General features: G+C 43.4%; 1 protein-coding gene across 3 annotated transcripts in view; it reads left to right on the top strand.

Annotated features, from left to right (window-relative positions):
• phc3 (polyhomeotic homolog 3 (Drosophila)) overlaps positions 1-20,403 on the top strand; it is a 156,188-nt gene that overhangs the window by 40,960 nt on the left and 94,825 nt on the right. For all 3 annotated transcript variants that reach the window (XM_059992214.1, XM_059992194.1, XM_059992204.1), the window contains exons 3-4: positions 5,298-5,477; positions 20,083-20,241. In XM_059992214.1, coding sequence (XP_059848197.1) covers positions 5,361-5,477; positions 20,083-20,241 — 276 coding nt within the window. In that variant the 5' untranslated portion in view covers positions 5,298-5,360. The remainder of the gene's footprint in view (positions 1-5,297; positions 5,478-20,082; positions 20,242-20,403) is intronic.

The raw sequence follows: 20,403 nt of genomic DNA, 5'->3' as shown, positions 1-20,403 counted from the left end.
GGCAATAAACCTGAACTTCTATAGATGCTGCCTATTGCGTTGAGTTTCTCCAGCAGTATTTTTGTTTTGGATTTCCAGAATCGACATCATGTCAATTTTCACATAAATGCAGGATTTCATACCGGAAGCAATGTGAAGCCAGTTATCATTCTCCCAACAGCTCTTATGATTGAAGACTGATGCAGTACTGTTGTTATTAGCCACACTTCACTAACTCCTACTGAAGAGTTGGTGGGAATATTGGAAGAATAAACTGGGGTTCGTGTAAATGAGTAGCTCCCTGATTTGAATACATTTCTGCTACCTCGTTCATGATTTATTCTTTTGAGATCAATCAAAATTTTTTACCTCTTCATCGAATTTCCATTAACTTCAGGTTCAAGTTTAATTATCAGTCAATCACACACATGTATACAGCTAACTGAGGCCAGGGTGCAAACCACAGAACACACAGCACATATGGTAATGATAGCATATACAGTCACAAATAATATTAGCAGAAGTGATGCACTATCAATTACTCCAAAAGATTGAAAGTAGAGTAAATGCTGAAAGGCTTTTACCAACCATGCTGTATCTCTCTCCTGGATAGTGGGAGCAACAATGACATAATTGCCTTTATCCAGGGGACTATGGGAGGAGCCACAGGAGCAGTCAGCAGAGGGGAGTGTCCAGACAGATAACCCAGTTACAACCTATATACATGGTTTACCACAAGAAGTCCTTGAGTGTCATGGCCTGAAGATTGATGGTGCATGGGATGTTGTCCTGGAGCTACATTTCTGCAGGAACAAGCACACGGCAGTTACTCATCTCACACTGGATCAGTCACAGATGAAGGAAATCCAACTTGTCTTCCAGGGAGTGAACACTGGAGAGCAGCACTGATGGGAAAGCTAGCCTGCATGGGGCAACCCAGTGCGGATTCCAGCACAGATCCACACATCTGTATTCTCCCACACTGCCTCTCACACCTCTTCCCTTGGGTGCTGTAACAGGTGACACTGTGGTATGGGGTCCTGGTCTCGGCCCAGAGGAATGCAAACCTAGGCATTCTAAAACTCTGAAGAACTTGACCAATGGATGTCCTGCAGTAAAGCACAAAAGGACTAATTGGTGGCACAGCTAGCAGAGGGATGGCCTTACAGAATCAGAAACCCATGTTTGATCTTGACCTCCTCTACTTTCTGTGTGGAGTTTGCACCTTCTTCCTGTAATTCTGTGGCTTTCCTCTGTATGACAGACAGACAGACAGGCGATAGGTGCAGAAGAAGACCATTCGGCCCCTCGAGTCTGCACCGCCATTCTGAGATCATGGCTGATCATTCACTATCAATACCCAGTCCCTGCCTTGTCCCCATATCCCTTGATTCCCCTATCCATCAGATATCTATCTAGCTCCCTCTTGAAAGCATCCAGAGAATTGGCCTCCACCGTCTTCCGAGGCAGTGCGTTCCACACCTCCACAACTCTCTGGGAGAAGAAGTTTTTCCTCAACTCTGTTTTAAATAACTGACCTCTAATTCTCAATCCATCCCCTCTGGTACTGGACTCTCCCAACATCTGGAACATATTTTCTGCCTCAATCCTATCAAATCCTTTAATTATCTTAAACGTTTCAATCAGATCCCCTCTCAATCTCCTCAATTCCAGTGTTTACAAGCCCAATCTCTCCAATCTCTCTGCGTAAGACAGCCCTGCCATCCCAGGAATCAACCTAGTGAATCTACACTGCACTTCCTCAATTGCCAGAATGTCCTTCCTTAAACCTGGAGACCAAAACTGTACACAATATTCCAGGTGTGGTCTCACCAGGGCCCTGTACAAATGCAAAAGGACATCCTTGCTCTTGTACTCAACTCCCCTTGTAATAAAGGCCAACATTCCATTTGCCCTCTTCACTGCCTGTTGCACTTGCTCATTCACCTTCATTGACTGATGAACTAGGACTCCAAGGTCTCTTTGCATTTCTCCCTTACCTAACTCTCACCGTTCAGACAATATTCTGCCCTCTTGTTCCTGCTTCCAAAGTGGATAACTTCACATTTATTCACATTGAATGATATCTGCCAAGTATCTGCCCACTTACCTAGCCTATCCAAGTCTCCCTGTATTCTCCTAACGTCCTCTTCGCATGTCACACTGCCACCCAGTTTAGTATCGTCAGCAAACTTGCTGATATAGTTTTCAATGCCCTCATCTAAATCATTGACATAAATCGTAAAGAGCTTTGGTCCCAATACAGAGCCCTGTGGTACCCGACTAGTCACCTCCAGCCAGTCCGAGAAACACCCATACACCCATTCACTGCTACCCTTTGCTTTCTATCTGCCAACCAGTTTTCTATCCATGTTGAAACCCTGCCTCCATTGCCATGGGCTCTGATTTTACTCACCAATCTCCTATGTGGCACCTTATCGAATGCCTTCTGAAAATCTAGGTACACTACATCCACTGGCTTACCCTCATCTAACATCCTTGTTACACCCTCAAAAAAACTCCCAACAGATTAGTCAAGCATGATTTGCCCTTGGTAAATCCATGCTGGCTTGGCCTAATTCTATTACTGCCATCAAGATATGCCACAATTTTGTCCTTAATAATGGACTCAAGCATCTTCCCCACGACTGACGTTAGGCTAACAGGGCGATAGTTCTCCGATTTCTCCTTCCCTCCCTTCTTGAAAAGTGGGATAACATTAGCCACTCTCCAATCTTCAGGAACTGATCCTGAATCTAAGGAACATTGGAAAATGATTACCTGATTATGCTCTGGTTTCCTCCCATATCCCAAAGACATGTAGGCTGATAGGTTAACTGGCTACTGTAAATCATGTAGGTGAATGGTAGATTAGATTTATTTGTCACATATACGTCAGAAATTTGAAAGAAGTGAAATATGTCTTTTGTGTCAGGGATGTGTTGGGGGCAACCTGCAATTGTGAGCACACTTCCGGCAGCAGCACAGCATGCCCACAACTTACTGACCCTAACCTGTACTTAATGTCCTTGGAATGTGGATGGAAACTGGAGCACCCGGTGGAAATCAATACAGTCTCGTGGAGAACGTACAAACTTCTTACAGACAGCGGCAGGAATTGAACCCTGATGGGGAGAAAATCCAAAATTCTGAAATGCAAAGGGTCTTGGAAGTCCTTGTGCAGAACACCCTAAAAGTTGCAGGTAGAGTCAGTGGTGAGGAAAGCAAATGCGATGTTAGCATTTATTTCAAGAGCAGGGAATACAACAGCAGGGATGTGATACTGAGACTTTATAAAGTACTAGTGAGGCCTCATCATGAGTATTGTGAACAATTTTGGGCCCCTCATCTAAAAAATGATGTGCTGGCATTAGCAAGGGTTCAGAGGAGGTTCACAAGGATGATTTCAGGAATGCAGAAAGGGTTATCATACAAGGAACGTTTGATTGATCTGGGTCCGTACTTGCTGAAATTTAGATGAAATTTAGATGTCTAGGCCTTATGAATATTGAAAGGCCTAGACAGATGTGGAAAGATGTTTCCTATGGTGGGTGAGTCTAGGACAAGAGGGCACAACCTCAGGATAGAGGGGCATCCATTTAAGACAGAGCTGGGGAGAAATTTCTTAAGCCAGAGGGTGGTGAATTTGTGGAATTTGTTACCACATGCAGCTGTGGAGGCCAGGTTGTCGATTGTATTTAAGGCAGAGCTTGATAGGTTCTTGATTGGACACAACATCAAAGGCTATGGGGAGAAGGCTGGTGAGTGAGGCTGAGGAGGGGAAAAAATGATCAGCCATGATTGAAAGGGGGAGCAGATTCGATGGCCCAAATGGCCTAATTCTGCTCGTGTGTCTTATCGTCTTGTGATCACTTGCACTGTAATGTATAACACCAACAGCTACACTATCATGCCACCCTTTTGAATTTTGCTGCCTTCCTGTCAGTTTTATTGATATTTATTTAGAGCATAATGTACCAAGTTCCTTATGGGTTGTTAAAGTGGGGTGGGTGGGGCGGCGGGGTAGAAGGGAAAAGTTCCCACTGCATAATAAATGTTCCAAATAGCGTGGGTCTGAAATAGCCTCTGACAAACAGGTCCAGCTCCACATGTGGTTTAGCTACTAACCCAGTGAAACCATTCCCACTGACAGGAAAAGGGTCAAAGGTGGTTTACTGGTGCCTTAAAACCAGTCACTCAGGCAGATGGGGCTCGTCAGCCATGGTTGGCAACTTATTTAGGAGGGAAAAAAAACTCTGATCTCAAACTTCCGCTGCCTTGCGGCTATACCCGCTCATTGGGAAAACTTCAAGAGTAAACCCTGAGAAAAAATCTAGAGCTGGAGACACTAAAGCAATCCTACGTTGGGTTCAATGCTGACTGGCAATTCCTACAATGTCACTGGTGCCAAACTGTATGAGTCTCTGCCATTCCTTTGGATCTGTGCGCTGCGTGGAGAGCGGGAGCCTGCTGTGTGGGCATCAACTTGCTCTTCATATCCTACTGCAAGGACTTGCATATCGCGTAAACAGCTAGGATGTAACTTCCACGGTCAACCCTGACGAACGGAGGGCCTCAATGTGCTGGGTAAGAATATATTACTAAATTTCTTTCCCGTCAGATAATCTGCACATGCAGGAGTTTCTCCTTCTCACAACTAAAGTGACTCCAGCAACACATTAGCAATGATGCTGTGGTGCTGTGTGTCAGCTCATAAATATGTTCTGGTGTGATTCTGATTGCTAACTGCATCACTAATCATCATTATTTTTCTCATTGAACTTAATTATCACTGTCTGGGCACATTCCAATCCGCAGAGAATAGTTTCCAATCCCTGAGTTGTTTCTGATTTTGGTCCAAGTCCTCAGTGCTTTAGCTGGTCGGCTGTATTGAGTTGTCAGCCAGTGTTGCTGCTGGTTCAATATGTTTGGAACCCATTTGTCAAAGGAAATTTCTCGAACCCTATCAACATGGTGAGGAAATTCCAGTTTGTATATGAATCATGCCAGGCAGGTCTTGCAAACCTCCAGAGTGAAATCATATTACATGTATGGAATGGCATTATGGTGAATTTTAACATTATGTGACAGTGCAAAAGGGTGTAAGTGAATTAGAACCTCATTTTTCTTCTGATATTTATTTCAGAAGGTCAGTGCAGTGCCTAAGATATCCTATGTGCTTTATATAAGCAACTCTCATCAGAACTGATTTGGCAAGTAGTCAGTAATGTGTGCCCAATATAGACTGCCACAGTAACCCTCGATGACAACGTTAAGGATGTGAATGCTAAGTTTATTCCTGCTTGTTGATCCTGCAGCTTTGAAGCCTCACGTCACCAATCGTTGCCTCTGATGTGTTGATTGTCAAGAAGTGCGCAGCCATGGAGAACGATCAAAGCATAACAACTTCGACCACAACCACTACTGTCAATACATCTCCCAGGTCACAGGCGCCACAGATCTCTGTCTACAGCAGCTCCGACCGACAAGCTGTCCAGGTATGTAGCTGTGATACAGCTTGGCTTCTGCTCTATTTCAAAGGTCCACAATTACATATTGTGGGATTATGTCTGAAGGTGCTATCTGGCTTGAAGTACCTAGCATTAGATACCCAGAGATAGAACATAGTACAGCACAGGCCCTTCAGCCCACAATGTTATGTTGACCCTTTAACCTACTCCAAGATCAATCTACCCCTTCCTTCCCACGTATCACATAGTCTTACATGTTTTCTTTCAACCATGTGCCTATCTAAGAGTCTATTAAATGTCTGTAATGTAACTGCCTTTACTGCCAGCCTTGGTAGTGTGTTCCACACAGTCACTACTCTCTGTGTTTTTAAAAAAAACTGATTCTGACATCCCCCTTACAATTTCATCAAGCTCCTTAAAGTTATGCTCCCTTGTATTAGCCACTTCTGCTTTGAGGAAAAAGTCTCTGGCTGCCCGTTCTATGCATTTTATCGTTTTATGTACCTCCATTAAGTCATCTTTCATCCTTCTCCTCTGTAAAGAGAAAAACCCTATCCTGCTTAACCTATCCTCCTAAAACATACTCTTTAATCCAGGCAGCATCCTGGTAAATCTTCTCTGCATCCTCTCTAAAGCTTTCACATCCTTCCTGTACTGAGGTGACCAGAATTGAATATGGTACTCCAAGTGTGCTCTAACCAGAGCTTCATAGAGCTGCAGCATTACCTGGTTGCTTTTGAACTCAAGTCCCCTGACAAATGAAGGCCAACACACCATATGCCATTTTAACCTCCCTATCATCTTGCACAGAGAATCTGAGGCATCTCTGTTTTCTTTTTATTATCTTGAATGACCCAAAGTTTCTGTGTATCTTTCTCACTACCCCAAACATTTCTCCTTGCCCAACCCTGCCACCCTGTGACCCAAAGAATTAGACGCAGCAATATTAGCTCCATCAGCTTCTTCTAGTCCCATTTCTCAAATTGATTAACCTACATAAGATAGAACAGTGCAGTACAAAAACAGGCTGTTTGGCCCACAGCATCTGTACTGAACATCGTACATTGGCAAATTAAACTAAATCTATTCTGCCTGCACATGATCCATATCCTTTCCTTCCCTGACTCATATGCCTACCCAAAAACCTTGGAAACATCTGCCTCCAATTCTGCAGGTACTATTCCAAGCACCATCCAGGCTGTGTAAAGAAAAAAAGAACTTGTTCCACACTTCCCCCTTTAGGTTTTCCCCTCTTACTTTCAGCACAAAGAAATTTTCTAATTGCTTATTTAATTGCATCAAATTTCTTAATATCCAATGATGGTATTTTCAGAATCAGATTCATACTCACGTTTAATATCACTGGAATTTGTCATGAAATTTGTTGTTTTACTGCTGAGTACAGTGCAGTACATAATAATAAAAATAACTATAAATGACAATAAAAGTATATATAAAATGAAGTGAATAATGCAAAAAGAGAGTAAAAAGAAAAAGAAATACTGAGGTATTGTACATGGGTTCATTATCTGGTGCGGTGGAGAAGAAATATTGAAAACAAGAGAAAATCTGCAGATGCTGGAAATCCAGGTAACAAACACACGCAATGCTGGAGGATCTGGTCAGGGATACTATTACAGCTACAGAAAGGGTGGGTAATGTAGCCAGATCCTCTTTTGAGTCAGTATGGGTGGAAGTCAGGAACAGGAAGGGAGCAGTTACTATATTGGGGGTATTCTATAGGCCCCCTGGTAGCAGCAGAGATACCACATGGCAGATTTGGGAGGCAGAAGGTGCAAAAATAACAGGGTTGTTATTATGGTTGACTTTAACTTCCCTAATATTGATTGGCACCTGATTAGTTCCAAGGGTTTAGATGGGGCAGAGTTTGTTAAGTGTGTCCAGGATGGATTCCTGTCACAGCATGTTGACAGGCCGACTAGGGGGAATGCCATACTAGATTTAGTATTAAGTAACAAACTGGGTCATGTCACAGATCTCTCAGAAGTACATTCAGTTTGGAAGGTTGTGACTAGTGGATCTGCTCTGGGACCTCTACTTTTCGTGATTTTTATTAATGACCTGGATGTGGGGGTAGAAGGTGGGTTGGCAAGATTGCAGACCACACAAAGGTTGGAGGTGTTGTAGATCGTGTAGAGGATTGTTGAAGACTCCAGAGAGACATTGATAGGATGCAGAAGTGGGCTGAGAAGTGGCAGATGGAGTTCAACCTGGAGAAGTGTGAGGTGGTACACTTTGGAAGGACTAACTCCAAGGCAGAGCAGGATACTTGGTAGTGTATAGGAGCAGAGGGATCTGGGGGCACATGTCCACAGATCCCTGAAAGTTGCCTCACAGGTAGATAGGGTAGTTAAGAAAGCTTATGGGGTGTTAGCTTTCATAAGTCAAGGGATAGAGTTTAAGAGTTGTGATGTAATGATACAGCTCTATAAAACTCTGGTTAGGCCACACTTGGAGTACTGTGTCCAGTTCTGGTCACCTCACTATAGGAAGGATGTGGAAGCATTGGAAAGGGTACAGAGGAGATTTACCAGGATGCTGCCTGGTTTAGAGAGTATGGATTATGATCAGAGATTAAGGGAGGTAGAGCTTTACTCTTTGGAGAGAAGAAGAATGAGAGGAGACATGATAGAGATGTACAAGATATTAAGAGGATTAGACAGAGTGGACAGCCAGCGCCTCTTCCCCAGGGCACCACTGCTCAGTACAAGAGGACATGGCTTTAAGGTAAGGGGAGGGAAGTTCAAGGGGGATATTAGAGGAAGGTTTTTTACTCAGAGAGTGGTTGGTGCATGAAATGCACTGCCTGAGTCAGTGGTGGAGGCAGATACACTAGTGAAGTTTAAGAGACTACTAGACAGGTATATGGAGAAATATAAGGTGGAGGTTTATATTGGAGGCAGGAGTTGAGGGTTGGTACAACATTGTGGGCCGAAGGGCCTGTAATATGCTGTACTATTCTATGTTCTGTGTAATTCAGCAGACCAGGCAACACCTATAGATAAAATCCTGATGAAGAGACTTGTCCTGAATCATCGACTGTTTACTTTTTTCCATAGATGCTGCCTGACTTACTGAGTTCCTCCAGCATTTCATGCACGTGTGTGTTGCCTGAATGTTCACTCACTCCTATATGCCCTCTCATCAACACCTGAGGTTCTACCAACGATGGTTCTATCATCAGTAAATTTATAGATTGTATTTGAGCTGTGCTTAGCCACACAGTCATTTGTATTGATGCACCATCAATAACTCACTTTGAGACGTAAGGCGAGATATCGGCTTTTATTGACTGGAAGAAGGAACCAGAAGTGAGTGACCATCATACTACGTCCTGGAGACTGAGGCCGAGCATCAGGCCTCAGATCGCCTTTATACAGGGGCCTGTGGGAGGAGCCACAGGAGCAGTCAGCAGGGGGCATGTCTAGACAGGCACACGTAGTTCCCCACATGTATATAGAGAGTAGAGCAGTGGGCTAAGCACACACCCCTGAGGTACACCAGTGTTGATCATCAGCAAGGAGGATATGTTATCACCAGTCTGCACAGATTGTGGTCTTCTGGTTAGGAAGTCAAGGATCCAATTGCAGAGGGAGGTACAGAGGCCAGGTTCTGCAACTTCTCAATCAGGATTGTGGGAATAATGGTATTAAATGCTGAGCTATAGTCGATGAATAGCATCCTGACATAGGTGCGTGTGTTGTCCAGGTGGTCTAAAGCCATGTGGGGAGCCATTGAGATTGCGTCTACCCTTGACCTATTGTGGCGAAAGGCAAATTGCAATGGGTCCAGGACCTTGCTGAGGCAGGAGTTCAGTCTAGTCATAACCAGCCTCTGAAAGCATTTCATCACTGTCGATGTGAGTGCTGCTGGGTGATACTCATTAAGGCAGCCCACATTATTCTTCTTGGGCACTGGTGTAATTGTTGCCTTTTAGAAGCAAGTGGGAACATCTGCCCATAGCAGTGAGGGGTTGAAAATATCCTTGAATACAGCTAATTAGTTGGCACAGGTTTTCAGAGCCTTACCAGATACTCCATCGGGGCCTTCTGGCTTGCAAGGGTTTACTCTCTTTAAAGACAGCCTAACATCGGCCTCTGAGTCAGAGGTCACAGGGTCATCAGGTGCAGCAGGGATCTTCACAGCTGTAGTTATATTCTCCCTTTCAAAGCATGCATAGAAGGCGTTGTGTTCATCTGGTAGTGAAGTATCACTGCCATTCATGCTATTGTGGGAAGTAATGTCTTGTTAACCCTGCCGGAGTTGCCATGCATCTGATGTCACCTTTAACCTCATTTGAAATTTGTCTCTTTGCCCTTGAAAGAGTCCTCTGAAGATCATTCCTGGTTTTCTAGTACAGGCATGGACTGTGGGACTACAGCTTTTTCCTGAGGTGGACTCCTGAAGCCTTCCCCATCAGTGGGTAAAGCCACAAGGCAGCGGAGGTTTAAGATCAGAGTTTCACCTCCTAAATGAGCTACCAACCACAGCTGATGAGCCCTATCTACCTGAAGCAACTGGTTTTAAGGCACCAGTAATCTGCCTTTGCCTCTTCTACTGTCAGTAGAAATGTTCACACCAGGCTTAGTAGCTAAGACACATGGGAACGCCAGGAGCTGTTCTTGGTTGTCAGAGGCTATTTGAGATGCACACCATTGGGAGCGTCTAATAGGCAGTGGGAGCTTATCCACCTCCACTTCCCCTGGCTATGACAACCTTAAGGAATCATTAGGTAAACAACATTCAGAAGAAAACCATAAATTAATATAAATTATATAGAAAAGAACAAACTTCTGCAAATGCACAGTGGAGAGAATCCTAACCGGTTGCATCACTGCCTAGTATGGAAACATTAATACGCACAAATAGAAAAGGCTACAGTAAGTGGTGGATACAGCCCAATCATCACAGGCAAAGGCCTCTCCACCATTGAGTAGACCTACAAGGAAGCGGCATCTATCATAAAGGACCCCCACCATCCAGGCAGTGCTAACTTTGCTACTGCCTTTAGACAGTACACACAGGAGTCTTGGGTTCCACACCACTACATTTATAAGACCATAAGGTATAGGAGCAGAATTCGGCCACTTGGCCCATCGAGTCTGCTCCAACATTTAGGAACAGTTCTCAACCTACAACCATAAGGCTTCTGAACCAGTGTATGTAACTTTACTCAAGTCAACAATCAACTGATTCCACAACCTTTGAACTCGCTTTCAAGTTTGCTACAATTCATGTTCTCAGTATTAATTATTTTTATTTTATTTGCACAGTTTGTCTTCTTTTCCACATTGGTTGTCATCATTCAGTGGCCACCTAATAAAGTTTGTTTATGGTTTTCTGCTGCTGTAGCCTATCCATTTCAAGGCTGAGTTTTTTGAGTTTTTTGTTGCTTTCCTGTCAGCTTTAATCGGTCTGGCCATTCTCCTCTGACCTCTCTCAATAACAAGGCATCTCCACCCACAGAACTGTCACTCACAGGATGTTTTATGTTTTTTTTTCACTGTTATCTGTGAACTCTAGAGACTGTTGTGTGTGAAAATCCCAGATACTCGGCAGTTTCTGAGATACTAAAACCACCCTGTCTGGCACCAACAATCATCCCATGGTCAAATCACATTTCCTCCCCATTGTGATGTTTGGTCTGAACAACAACTGAACCTTTGGCCATATCTGCATGGTTTTATGCACTGAGTTGCTGCCACATGATCGGCTGATTAGATATTTGCATCAACAAGCAGGTGTACAAGTTTATCTAATAAAGTGGCCACTGAGTGAATATGTATTTTAATTATGAATTAACTTTGACTCTGACTTGAAATTGGATCAAAAATACTAATCCCATTGTAGTGCAAAGCTTCAATACTAAGCTTGCTGCATGTTAACATGCACCGTGGTTTGATATGTTTTAAGTGAAAGGAAAGGGTGCAGGAAAAATGTAAAATAATAAACAGTTTCAGGCAGAAATTGGAGAAATAGTCCTACTTTGTTCTGGAGTGGAAGTTAAATGTTCTCCTGAAAGGAAAATAGAAAAAAGTAAATTAATACCTAGGTCATTGGGCTTGGCTTGCAATGAAAGAATTGCATTACCTGTTTCCATGACAATGTCTCCGTCATTACACTGCTGCCACTGTTAATGGGGCTGGTTTCTGTCTTCCCTCTCAGAAGCAGTGGCTCACTCCCCCTATGGGAAATAAACAGTGTCTTGGAAGTACTTCATCTTCCGTGGCACCTCTACAGTGAAAATGATGTGTCTGTGGGTGGGGGGGGGGGGGAGTGATGGATCAAACCAGAGGAAATCATTGTAAAATCATTGGACGTGATGGTAGTGTAGCAGTGAATGTGATGCCATTAGAGCTTGGGGCAACAGATATTTGATGTTCAGTTCCGGTGTCATCTGTGAGGAGTTTGTATGTCCTCCCCTGCCTATGTGGGTTTTCCCTGCATGCTCCTGTTTCTTCCCACAGTCCACAGGTTAATGGGTCATTGTGAGTTATCCTGTGATTTGGCTCATGTTAAATAGGTGGATTGCTGGGTTGCATGGCTCATTGGGTCAGAAAGGCCTGTTCTGCACTGTATCTCTAAATAAATAAAATAAAAATTGAATTCTCACCATTTTGAGCCTTTAGGCTCTTGTCTTTTCTGTTCCTTCCTGCTGTCGAAGCACAGTTGCTGCTGCTTTCTGATGCACAAGAGAAAAGAAAGAGTTCAAGAACAGTTGTTATCCCTTAACCATGAGGCTCCTGAATATTACTTGTTTTTGTTTCGTATTCTTTTGCACATTGGTTGTTTGTTCCGTCTCTGTGTATAGTTTTTCATTGATCCTATTGTGTTTCTCAACATGCACAGTGATTGTTTCCAAGAAGATAAGTCCTAGGTGGTGAGTGAGTGAGTGTGTGTGTGTGTGTGTGTGTGTGTGTGTGTGTGTGTGTGTGTGTTATATACACACATTTAAAGAACAAAAACTAATTGAGAAAATGGCCAGAGTTCCCTTTATTTATTTGGGTCACTATCCTGCTTAATTGGAAAAGGAGATTTGTCAAACAGTTTCTAAGTAGCGTCTGTCACATGCGTTTATGCAACTGTTAGACTCTACACCGTGCTTACAGTGATAAGTTTTCAAATAGGGTCAGTCACATGTTTTTCTGCTTTAAAAAAAAGTGATTTTTGTCACTGATAGTTGGCTAGAAATACACAGAAAGGTAGTTCAGAACTGTTTTGCTCACTGTGGTTTCAAACATACAAGCTTGGAGATGCCAGAAATGGCTGGAGGTTCAGCAAGTTAGGAACTATGAAGAATATTAAGGCATCACTAATCCTCTATAATGTTACAATGAACATGAAAATTTGGAGGACGCAATCATCAAAATCATTGTATAGAGAGACTCTTATCTACACTAGGTGTCTGCACTGACTTTGTTCACTTACAATCAATAAAAAGAAAACAGCAGCATACACTAGGTGAATTCTTCTGTCAATAACTATTAGGCACTAATACACAGTGTACTGTAGTAGTATTGATGGTGTTTTAATTTGTTCTGTTTTTCTTTTAAATATATAATTTAACTTGGAGTAGGTTAAAAGGTTGGCACAACATCGTGGGCTGTAGGTCCTGTGCTATACTGTTTTATTGCTTATTCAGCTGAAATGTCTACTATTGATTTCTCTCCATAGATGCTGACTGATGAGCTAACTTTCTCCACCATAAGACTACAAAAGATAAGATCAGAATTAGGTCATTCCACCCTTTGAGTCTGCTCTGCCTATTCATCATGGCTGATCCAGTTGTCATCTCAACCCCATTCTCCATAACCTGGCCGATCAAGAACCTATCAGCCTCTTCCTTAAATACACCCACGGATCTGGCCTCCACAGCTGCCTATGGAAATCTTGTGTATCATCTTGTAATACTATCTTCAGTGTTGCACCAATTTCTATAGGACTATAAGACATGTTGATGTTCAGTCGTTAAGTTGAGTCCAATTCTTTGAGACCTCATGGACCATTTACAGAGGGTTTGCATGGCAAGGTATGGAAGTAGATTGCCAGAACTTTGTTCTGTGCAGATACTGCTGCTGCCCAGTTTGGGACCTGACTGGGTTTGAACTCAGGGTCATCTGCTTTGAAGTTCAGTGCTGATGCCACTATATCACCAGCCAGCCCACTATAAGACATAGGAGCAGAATTTGGCCATTTGGCCCATTAAGTCTGCTGCAACATTCAGTTGTGTTGCCAAATCCACTGCTGTGAACCTAAAAACACAACTATGCCTGAGCTACAACCCTGAAGGAGAATGCAGTTAGGCACCATCTTGATCAACCTGCTCAACCCATACAACTATAGACATATTTTAAACACTAGATTCTGCAGATGCTGGAAATCCAAAACAATACACACAAAATGATGGAGGAATTCAGCATGTCAGGCAGCATCCAAGCACAACATTTCAGGCTGAAACCCTTCTTCAGGACTGGAAAGGGGGAAGACACTGGAATAAAAAGGTGGGGTGAGGGGAAAGGGGACTAGTTAGAAGGTGATAGGTGAAGCCAGGTGGGTGAGAAAGGTAAAGGGCTGGAGAGCAAGGAAACTGATTGGAGAGGAAAGTGGACTGTAGGAAAAAGGGAAGGTGGATGTTGTGTTTGCACAGCTACATATCAATTAATTAAAAGTATGCATGCGGAAGATGGCTTTAACTGGTGTATTCACATTGCAGCGAGAGAGAGAGAGAGAGAGAGAAAACTGTGCATGAGTAGACAACAGATCAATATGCAGTGCTAAGGAGGAGTCATTGCTCTAAAAGGAATAGATCCATACATTACATTGCCCCCCCTTTAGATTAATGCAACATAAAACTGTAAATGTGCCATACATTCAACTTCCCTTTCATAAACCCATTTTCCAAATAAACATGCTTTCACAGTAACAGTCCATAGCTAACTTATGGGTTCTAAAGGTTCAGTCTTTATGGTGGCGCTCTGTTTCTTTCAGGCGCCTCTTGACCTGTGGAGTGGCATCAGGTTTGGTAGGTGTCTTGTCAACGATCACATTCTTGTCGTGCCTCTGGACCTTTGGAGTAGCTTTGGGTTTGGTAGGTGTCTTGTCTAAGGCAACATTCTTGGTTTCCCATGTCACATTGCTGTCAGTGACATGATCATCACTGAGAGGTAAGTCCGGTGACTGTAATGTGTCTGTCTTGTTGGATGCAATTGCCCCAGGTTGTTCTTCGGTTGAGCATTCAATATCTGGTCCACTTGATGTCTCCATGTCTGATCTCCAACATCCATTGTGTACATCAGTGGTCCAGTTCTCAGCTATCCAGCTGGGTGCTCTCGGTAATCACACACTAGGACTTTCTGTTCAATCTTGAATCTCCTTGTTGCTTCGCTTGGCAACTGGCTGAAATGTTTATTCTGTACTTCCTTCAGGATGTCTGATTTCAGGAGGTCTATGCAAAATCTTATGAACAGCATTGCAGGTATTTGATATGTCATCTCTTGAACAGTGTTCTGAGACACATAAAGGAAGATGTCCACCTTGTGCTGTAGAAAAATGTCCTGCTTGTCCATCACTTTAATGGACTTCTTGAAGGTTTGGATAAATTTTTCAACTACCCCATTCATTGCTGAGTGGTGAGGAACTGACTTGATATGTCTGATGCCATTTTTCTTCATGAACAGTCAGAATTCTTCTGACATGTATTGTGGTCGTTTGTCACTCATAATTTGTTCTGCTAAGCTGCTTCTGATGAAGATTGTTCTCAGAGCAGAGGCAGTCTCAGGGGGAGAACAATCACTGAGGTGGTTGACTTCATTGGTATAACCTCCGTTCACTTCATATAAGTATACACAAAAATCAGAAACATGGAGTCCATAAATGGCCCAGCAAAGTCAATCTATATTCTTTGCCATGGGAATGACAACCAGGGTGCCCTTTGAACTTTTTGGCAACCTGAACAGCTTTTGGTCAAGTCTTCAACCTGTTTATCTATTCCTGGCTACCACACCTAGCTCTGGGTGGAACTCCTCATCTTGACAGTACCTAAGTGTCCTTCATGCAGATTTTCTAACACTCTAGTGTGCTATTTGGAGGGAACCACAACATGAGATCTACACATCAGTGTTCTTTGACATATCGACAGTTGATCTTGTCTCACTGCGAACTCTGGAAATAGGGTTACTGTGAGCTGGCCATCCTTGCACAGGGATTTCCTAGACTTTTGACAATGTCGGGTCATTCCTTGTTTCCCTTTGTATTTCGGAATTTGTTACCGGCAACTGGTCCACTGGTCCTCCCGGCAGTGGAGCACTTCTGCTGGGTCACAGTATGAAAACTTTTCTTCTTCAGTTGCCAAAAATGAAAGATGTGTCAAACCACGGAGTTGCTGTGTTGTTTTGTACCCTTAATATCTATGTCATAAGAGTGGGCTCCTAGGAATAGTGCCCACTGGTGTAACCAAGTTGCAGTCATCACTGGAATTCCCTTCCAGGGATTAAAAATGGACACAAGAAGCTGATGATCTGTCACTAGCATAAACATTTATCCATGGAGATAGTGGTGGAACTTCCTTATTCCCCTCACTAGACGAAGGGCCTCTCTGTTGATTCAATGATCTCAAAGCAAACGCAACCAGGCATTCAGATCCATCTTTCATAATGTGTGACAAAAGAGCTCCAATGCCATAAGGGGATGCATTGCATGCCAGTCTGATGGGCAGGACTGAGTCATAATGGGTGAGCAGTTCATCAGATGTTATTAGTGTCTTTGTTTCCTTGAATGCTTTTTCACATCTTTCTGTCCATTCCCACTTTGCTCCTGTCTGTGACAGTGCTTTCATTGGATACAGCACTGAAACAATGTTTGGGAGAAACTGGTGGTAGTAATTTACAAGGCCCAAGTATGACCTGAATTGTAACACATTTTCCAGTTTGGGTGCCTGCAGCACTGCTTCAGTCTTCTCTTGTGACTTATGTAAGCCATTTTTGTCAATGACATGTCCACAATTTGAGATTTATTTCTTAAAAAGCTCACATTTCTCTCCCTTGCATGCAGACCATACTTACTCAGCCTGGTAAGTAATTTACCAAGGTTCTGGAGGTACTCTTCATAATTTTTGTCAGTCACGATGATGTCATCAAAATAACATTGTGTTCCGGGGCTATCTTGGAGCACTTGGTCCATTGGTCTTTGCCAAATTGCTGGAGCTGATGCGATGCTGAAGAAGAGATTATTATACTGGAGCAGTTCCTTGTGAGTGTTGATTATGAAGAACTTAATGCTTGACTCTTCAAACTCCATTTGCAGATAGGCTTGTGGCAAATAAATCTTTGAAAACCTCTCCCCGCCTGACAAAGATGCAAAAATGTCTTCTATCTGTGGCAGGGGATACTGCACAGTACATAGCACTGGGTTGATGCTTCACCTTGTAATCCCCACATTTGCGAACGGCTCTGGCCTTCCCTTTCTTGATCACTAAGACAACGGTTGTGGCCCCATCGCTCTACTCAACTTTGGAGAAAATTTCAGGTGTCTCTGAGCTCTGAAGTTCAGCACCCACTTTAGGGCTTAGTGCGTAAAGCACTGGATGTGCTTTATGGAATTTTGGTGTTGCTGCCTTTGAGTTTTCCAATACCCTCTGAAACACCTTCTCATCAGCATTAAGCAGTTGTGACAGTCTCTGGTTAGTGCTTCCATTTGGGCTGTCGTTACCTGTTGATAGCACATTGAGAGCTTTGATTGAGTGCTGGGCTAGCTGGATTTTTCTCAACAATCCACGTCTGAAAGGTGCAGGCCCTCCACCTTCAAAAGTATATGTAACCCCCTGGGTCGCCTCAGGCTCACTCAGCTTGTCTAGGGGGAGCAGCCTTCGGCCCCGCCAAACTGGGTAATCAGTTGGTGTGGATGCTGTGTGATGTCCCGCCTCGCCAAAGAACAGACAGTACACCATATGCGATTAAATGAGTACAATTTATAAAGGTTACTATAACTAAGTGATTAATAACGATACAGTATATATGAAGAAAAAAATAAAGAAAAGGCGCCAAACTTATCAAAGTCCAAACCACTTTGTGCACAACCATTGGAGCTCAACTCCTGGAGTCTTCTGGCCACCATTTGATCCCCTCCGAACTCCTCGACTCGCAGACCATCCAAAGTGGTCAACCAAGCACATCTAGCTTCATCTCCTCTCCTCGGAGTACCTCCTGGCCTTGGACCCCCGCTTGGGGTCCGTTCCTCGCCCAGCTTACAGCATCGCGTCCTCTCTCTCAACCCCTCACGCCGATCTCCCCAAAAGCCTGCCAACAATAGCTTACAGACTCAGAAGAAAAATCAACATTAATCCCAATTGGTTTACAAAGGAATACAATTCTTGTTATCGGTAAATTTTAACCCAAACAAGCTTCCAGCACTCTCTCGCAACAAAGAAGCATTCCTGCTTTTAACAAAACAAAGAAGCCATTTTGATTACATACACAGTAACAAAGAAAAAAAAAGAAACCCCCTTTACATATATAAAGCTCTAACTGCTGAGTTTGTACTCCAAATGTCCCATTTACCTTCAGTTTGCCCTTGGGAGATACTTTTCATCTGTGTAGGTCTTTAGCATCATTGAGGTCTTCTCTAATGAAAACAGAGTAATTATAGTCAGCCGCTGAGATGATAGATAAAGCTGACCCTGTGTCCAGTTCCATTTTCATTTTTATACCAGCCACATCTATTCTGATCCATATGATTTTTGTGATCTGCTTCAGTACTACTATGCAATTCAAGGTATGACAGTTCACCTTTTTCAGACTCTCTGTTGTCTGATTCTGTTTTACATTCGGTATCATTATGTATTTGTTTAGTTTTGAATTTGAGATTTCATTCGGCTGTGCTTTTTGTCTGCCTTGCTCATTCTCTCTGTGACCTTGTCTGTGACACTTTCTGCAGACTTTTTTTTGAACTTATAGTCATTTGCATCATGGGAGGATTTCCCACATTGATAACATTTTTGGCTTTTTGCACCACTCAGGACGTTTTGTGCATTTCACATTCTAACCTCTTTTTCTGTAGTTCTGCTGCAGCCTTTGCTGCAGTCTCATGCCAGAAGCTAAGAAGTGTAGGGGTTTTCTTTTGCTCCTCCACGTTGTTCACATTATAATTGATGCACCATCAATAACTCACACTGAGACGTAAGGCGAGATATCGGCTTTTATTGACTGGAAGAAGGAACCAGGAGTGAGTGTCTATCATACAATGTCTTGGAGACTGAGGCCGAGCGTCAGGCCGCAGATCTCCTTTATACAGGGGCCTGTGGGAGGAGCCACAGGAGCAGTCAGCAGGGGCGTGTCCCGACAGGCACATAGTTCACCACAATAATACAGATCAATCCTCTCAATATACGATTCCCAGCCTTCATTAGTGCAATCAAATTTGTCAATTTTCCCAACTGAAGCCAGTTTCACTTTATATTCAGCATATCTTTCACTGTTACTATACACTGTACTCACACCTTTTTTAGCATCTAGGAAGGCCTTCTCTGTACTGCTTACCTCTCACCGTTTCATGCCGTAACTGTTGGTGCAGTTTGTGATATTTTCTCCATTCGGGTTTGTACTTGTCACTAATTGTTGTGTCTCTGCACATCTACCATCAATCCTTTGCCTCCATAGATGCTGCCTGTCCTGTGGTTTGTTTTTAGCCCATTTCATCTGTGATGGCTAAATAAAAAGGGCCTCCAATCACATTCTCACACTCTGGGTCCATTGCCTAGAGGGTTTGGACACTTTGAGTGCACTGAATGTTTGACTCAGTTGGCTGTTGGCTAGCGTGTTCTTCACCTTCGTGTAAAACATTCATCATTTCCTTGATTGGAACGACCTGAGTGGGTACCATTTTTGGCATGGAATGGAGGGGCCAAAGAGCCTGCATTCATGCTATATTGCTCTATGACTCTGACTCTAATCTTTTTACCATTACATAGAACAAAATAAACTAAGATTTTGTTAAGGATTTGAAATTACTACAGACCTCTGGCTTGGTTCTTGAACTTTCTGTTAAGGAAAATAGATCAGTATTGCCAAGCATATGTTACCAAACATTCTTGCAAATTTCTATACGCATACTGTGGCATTCTGCATCTCCGCCCTGGTACAGATGCTCCTGATGGGGCGGCATGGTAGAATAGTGGTTAGCACCAGTGACCCGTGTTCAATTCCTGCTGCTGCCTGTAAGGAGTTTGTACATTCTCTCCATGACTATGTGGGTTTCCACTGGATGCTCCAGTTTCCATCCACAGTCCAAAGATGTACCAGTTGATAAGTTGATTAGTCATTATAAATGGTCCTGTGATTTGGCTAGGATTCAATCAGGGGATTGCTTATAAATATTTATTTATTTAATCGGCTGCAGTGCGGAACAAAGGGTTGGAAGGGCCTATTCCACACTGCAGCCGAATAATTAAATAAATAAACAAACAAACAAATAGCATTGCAAGAGACTAAAGAGGGTTGTAGATGCAGCCAGCTCCATCGCACATACAACCCTCCCCGCTATTGAGGTTATCTATAAGATAGTGTGATCTCGGACGCAGCATTCCATTTAAAGTCTGACTGTGTCTCACTCACTTTAGGTGATCCAGCAAGCTCTTCATCGACAGCCCAGCACTGCAGCGCAGTACTTACAGCAGATGTACGCAGCACAGCAACAGCACTTAATGCTTCAGACGGCAGCATTGCAGCAGCAGCACCTCAGCAGCACCCAGCTCCAGAGCCTGGCAGCCGTCCAGCAGGTGAGGCACCCCCAGATCAGGGGCCAACATAGTGGAAGGGATGGTGGGAGACGGGAGATGAGAACTGGACTCTCCTTCTGGGGGTGGAGTATATGTTCAGATGTCTTGGGCAGACAACAGTTGGACAGACCCCGTGCAACCATATTCATTGAGACACATGTA

Source organism: Hypanus sabinus, chromosome 2 (assembly GCF_030144855.1).
Source record: "Hypanus sabinus isolate sHypSab1 chromosome 2, sHypSab1.hap1, whole genome shotgun sequence".
NCBI classification, from domain to species: domain Eukaryota; kingdom Metazoa; phylum Chordata; class Chondrichthyes; order Myliobatiformes; family Dasyatidae; genus Hypanus; species Hypanus sabinus.
The sequence above is the reverse complement of the archived record's forward strand: the minus strand, read 5'-3'. Positions and strand labels throughout refer to the sequence as shown.